We start from the raw sequence: 3,941 nt of genomic DNA on the forward strand, positions 1-3,941 counted from the left end.
AACTTTTGCGAAGGATTGGTGGAAAAATAGGTAACAGATATAAATTCGAAATCTAAGTCATGTTAATTTTTTTTAAAAACGTAAAAATTGCTTTACTTTTTACTGTTACATTTTATGTAACACTCCGCAAAACTGCAATTTTTACTTTTTGGAAAGTTTTTAATATTCATTGTTAATCAAAGAGATAATTTTAGAAATATATTTTAAATTTAATTTAATATTACATTTAATCCGATTTCAATTTGGAGTAAATTTTTTGTAGTTTGGCCTAATTTATATTTTAAACTAGACCATGACTTTAATTTTTGATTATTCCTTTTTTAAAAATTTGAGCTTTATATAAATAATTCTTTCTTCAGAGATCTCTAAACTTCCACTTCTGAACCACTATAAGTTTATACAGCCAAGTTGCTGTGCGGTTTAGATACACAGCCAACAATACAACAAGTTAGAAAACTGCAAGAAGAAATGTTTTTTTCGTATTGTTCAAAAATTTTTTTAATTCACTGCTCGCTAAGATAGCTGGGTTTTGGTTTGGCAACTTTTACTATATTATGATCGGATAGCTTTTGAGGTTTTGCCACTAAATGTCGTTCAAGCCACTCAAAACCTTCCTTAATACCGTAACCTTGAATTGCAGAACAGTTTTGGAACCAACGTAATCTATCCACTTCGAACGGTAGGTCAAGCTTGTCTACCACTTGGAGGAGTGATAGAGCTCCAGGAAGATCTTGCTTGTTCACATAAATTAGAAACGGGACTTTTACTAGATCTGTACGTTCAAGCAACTCTTTAAGAAGTTTCTTGGAATCGTTTACAGTCTCTTCTGAAGAAGAGTCTATCACATAAACGACCGTTTCAGCGTCGGTTACATACTTTTCCCAGATAGGTCTCAACGATTCCTTTCCTCCAAAATCCCAAAGAAGAAAGTAAGTAGAAGAGACTTTCAAGTTGGCTACGTTGAGACCAATTGTCGGCCGAACCTTGGGCAGTTGTTTGTGGTTCTCAGTTTCAGCAAAAAGGATCTTTAGCCTTTCAAGTATTGTCGTCTTGCCGGCATTTGATGGGCCTAACAAAATAGTGGTATGTTGTTGAACTTGATAAAGTTGTTTCCAAGCGGCATCCAAAAGACTAAACATGGTGACATAAGAGCGTATCGCTTTGAACTAGGCATCGTCGGATCCTTCCATTCCCCCTCTCATAAGAGCTGATGGATGACAATGTTACTGGACAAAAAGCAAATACCTCATTTTATTGAAAAGAAGGGGTTTTACATATCTTTTCTATTCCCTCATCCCTGCGTTCCTTGCTTCCGACTGAATATAAAGAATGATGAGAAAAGCAACTGGAAACAAGACGCCCAATAAAACAGCTAAATAACCACCTTCTTGGACAACCATACCACCCTAGAAGAGTTTTGTAGCTCAACAATGGAAGTTGGAAAAGTAACTCCTTTCACTTACCGATTCAGACGAGAGATACATAGGTGCGATATGGGTAAGATGTTTTACACCTTCTTGTACGGGTAATATATTCAAAAGCATACAAGGTCTTGCAACATAGGTTGCTCCGCCAACACGTTTCGCTGACTTGGGACGTGTGAGAACAAAAACAACAGGACCAAGGTCAACTTCACTAACCGTAAACTTGTTGTTCTGTAAAGGTAGTCGGGATCTACAAAGTACTAAGTGGTTACTCAAAAAACCCAACATAGTTTATGGAAAAACAATGGAGAGGATTTCTTCAATGGATGAAATGAGGGAAGGAAGTGGAGATGAAAGGTTAGCAGTTTTTCAATCTCGATCAGATTCCAAGTTGGGTGATGATGGCCTTGGCCCACAAGGAGAGGAATTGAACCAATCTACTTGTGGTAATTCAGTATGTCCATGTTTGCTGCTTTTGTGGCAACAACTCCCTTGGCTACTCAAGGTGGCATTTTTACAAGGAACGTTCTTAAACAGGAATCAAAAAGATCTCTAGGAAGGTCTCCACGTTCGCTTCGTGGAACTAGATCTAGAGGAAGTCTGATGTCTCCGTGGTAAGGCTGCGACAATGCAAGCGGGTCTTCTTCGTTATACTGAAGCATGGATAGTATGACCTTCAACCTAGTGCCTACAGGAATAGTCCACGTTCACGAACAACTCCTTCCAGTGACCCACTGGATTGCAGCTTCTGAATCCGTAAGTATCCTATTTTTACTGGAGAGCTAAGTATATGGATAAGCACTGAAGGACTTTGGTGGTTATACCGGTCCCATCATTGGGTTACTTACTATTTTCGCTCTGATTATTTTCCTGTCGCCACCCTTAAGAGAGTAGAGCCTAAGATTTTTTTACTGGTTAATATTTGTCATCCATGGGGGATTTCTTTCTTCTATAAATTGCGCTCTTTGTTTCTGAGAAGTCGCTTCATATACAGGAAAATTTTTCTCTTCGCAACTCTTTCTATCACGTTCCGTCTTTATAGAATTGGATGGTTATATTTGCTGAGAGAGCAAAACAAACCAATCGCTTAAACGCTTGATACTGATAAAAAGGAACTTGATCCTCACTCGAGATCCAAGGAAGGCAAATATCCGTTATTTCGGTATTTTGAGAAAGATTCCAGGAACGTAGTAAACCAAACCACTCTTCGCTAGTAGCACCCTTAGCCATTTTGTGATAACAATCCTCAGATAAATGAAGAAACCAGAGGAATTTTGTTTTTTCATTTGATTGGTTATTCCATATAAGTTTACAGCATCGAGTTTCTTCTCTTTCTCTTATTTTGTCAAGCACTTGTTCCGCTGTGCAGAACATATGGCAATTGAAAACCAATACTTTCGCTCGGCCTTCACATATAGTAGAAATGAGATGTTGGAAATGAAAAGTGTCGAGGGCTTCTAAATAAGAAAGTTGCAGTTCTTGTTCAGCTGATCGACCACGTTTCTTTGCTCTTTCTAAACAAACTGATGGAGAAGCATCCAAATAAATAAGATAATCTGGTTGAAACTCTGTTTCGTTATAAACAGATTTATAGATTCCGTATTCTTCCTGACTGAAGTTACCCAAGTGATGATTACAGTCTGCAAAAACTCTATTACCCCATATCGAACGATCGATGAGTCCAACATTGTTGGTATCCTCAAGTAAATAATGTTGTGCTTTTATCACTACTTGCTGTGCCAGTTTTAACATGTACATTTGAAACGAAAACCCAAAAATTTCAGGCTTCTGATAAAATGCTGAAAGAAAAGTATGATTGGGATCTTCTTCAAATACACAGGGAGTCATTCCTTGAGTTTCTAATGTGGGAAACAAACTTCGAACCAGACAAGTTTTGCCAACCGCAATGTTTCCTTCAATATCTATAATCTTCCGAGAAAGTAAGACTTGAAAATTGTCCGAGTGTCTCGTTGTAAAAAGCTTAACAGCCACCACCATTCCATCAAAAATAGGAATGGGACAAGCAAATACTCTGGAATCTTTTTGCATAAAGCCAAGAAGTTCTCTAATACTCAATGTTTCGGGATCCTGATACTGCTCATCCACAACTCTACCACTCCAACAAGTATCATCGATACATAAAACACCACCCACTCTAAGCAATGCCAACGCTGTTTCATAGTATTCTCTATACTTTTCCTTTTCCGCATCAATGAATATAAAATCAAACCAGCCCTCTTTCTCAACGATCAACTTTTGCGAAATTTCCGTGGCATCTTCCAACACAAGGCTTATTCTATCTTGTAAACCTGCATTTGTCCACTCTCTCTGTGCCGTCCTGGCATAACTTTCGTTGCATTCCAAACAATAAAGTATCGATTCAGTACCCTCCTTCATACCTGCTGCTATACAAACGGAACTATAACCAGTAAAAGTTCCAATTTCCAAACAACGGCGTGCTCCTATGGCTCGAACCAAAAAACTTAAGAATTTCCCTTGTTCTGGGGATATCATCAT

General features: G+C 38.1%; 4 protein-coding genes across 4 annotated transcripts; 1 reads left to right on the forward strand and 3 right to left on the reverse strand.

Annotated features, from left to right (window-relative positions):
• Nucleotides 1–319: 319 nt before the first annotated feature.
• Gasu_64960 (ADP-ribosylation factor) lies at nucleotides 320–1,142 on the reverse strand. The gene has a single exon (XM_005702304.1). The coding sequence runs from the start codon at nucleotides 1,137–1,139 to the stop codon at nucleotides 504–506; it is 636 nt and encodes a 211-aa protein (XP_005702361.1). The 5' UTR covers nucleotides 1,140–1,142; the 3' UTR covers nucleotides 320–503.
• Nucleotides 1,143–1,147: 5 nt separating this feature from the next.
• Gasu_64970 (photosystem II reaction center M precursor) lies at nucleotides 1,148–1,812 on the reverse strand. The gene is made up of 3 exons (XM_005702305.1): nucleotides 1,641–1,812; nucleotides 1,464–1,589; nucleotides 1,148–1,406 (listed from the first exon to the last, which is right to left on the reverse strand). Exons 1-3 carry the CDS (start codon nucleotides 1,710–1,712, stop codon nucleotides 1,284–1,286), a joined length of 321 nt encoding a protein of 106 aa, XP_005702362.1. The 5' UTR covers nucleotides 1,713–1,812; the 3' UTR covers nucleotides 1,148–1,283.
• A 20-nt stretch (nucleotides 1,813–1,832) lies between these two features.
• On the forward strand, nucleotides 1,833–2,413 carry Gasu_64980 (uncharacterized protein). Its single transcript, XM_005702306.1, has 3 exons — nucleotides 1,833–2,038; nucleotides 2,093–2,180; nucleotides 2,232–2,413. Exons 1-3 carry the CDS (start codon nucleotides 1,881–1,883, stop codon nucleotides 2,316–2,318), a joined length of 333 nt encoding a protein of 110 aa, XP_005702363.1. The 5' UTR covers nucleotides 1,833–1,880; the 3' UTR covers nucleotides 2,319–2,413.
• A 4-nt stretch (nucleotides 2,414–2,417) lies between these two features.
• Gasu_64990 (O-methyltransferase) lies at nucleotides 2,418–3,941 on the reverse strand (the record flags this gene model as incomplete). The annotated part of the gene is made up of 1 exon (XM_005702307.1): nucleotides 2,418–3,941. A coding segment is annotated over one exon (1,494 nt), but the record flags the coding sequence as incomplete, so codon positions are not given.

This window comes from Galdieria sulphuraria (genome assembly GCF_000341285.1).
Source record: "Galdieria sulphuraria unplaced genomic scaffold scaf_288, whole genome shotgun sequence".
Taxonomy (NCBI): domain Eukaryota; phylum Rhodophyta; class Bangiophyceae; order Galdieriales; family Galdieriaceae; genus Galdieria; species Galdieria sulphuraria.

Coding starts and splice junctions, on each gene's coding strand:
- Gasu_64960 (XM_005702304.1), bottom strand. CDS start 1,139: ATGTTTAGTCTTTTGGATGCCGCTTGGAAACAACTTTATCAAGTTCAA.
- Gasu_64980 (XM_005702306.1), top strand. CDS start 1,881: ATGTCCATGTTTGCTGCTTTTGTGGCAACAACTCCCTTGGCTACTCAA. Junction 2,039..2,092: donor GGAAGTCTGATGTCTCCGTG/GTAAGGCTGCGA, acceptor AAGCATGGATAG/TATGACCTTCAACCTAGTGC. Junction 2,181..2,231: donor GGATTGCAGCTTCTGAATCC/GTAAGTATCCTA, acceptor TAAGCACTGAAG/GACTTTGGTGGTTATACCGG.
- Gasu_64970 (XM_005702305.1), bottom strand. CDS start 1,712: ATGTTGGGTTTTTTGAGTAACCACTTAGTACTTTGTAGATCCCGACTA. Junction 1,590..1,640: donor TACAGAACAACAAGTTTACG/GTTAGTGAAGTT, acceptor ACACGTCCCAAG/TCAGCGAAACGTGTTGGCGG. Junction 1,407..1,463: donor TGTATCTCTCGTCTGAATCG/GTAAGTGAAAGG, acceptor AAACTCTTCTAG/GGTGGTATGGTTGTCCAAGA.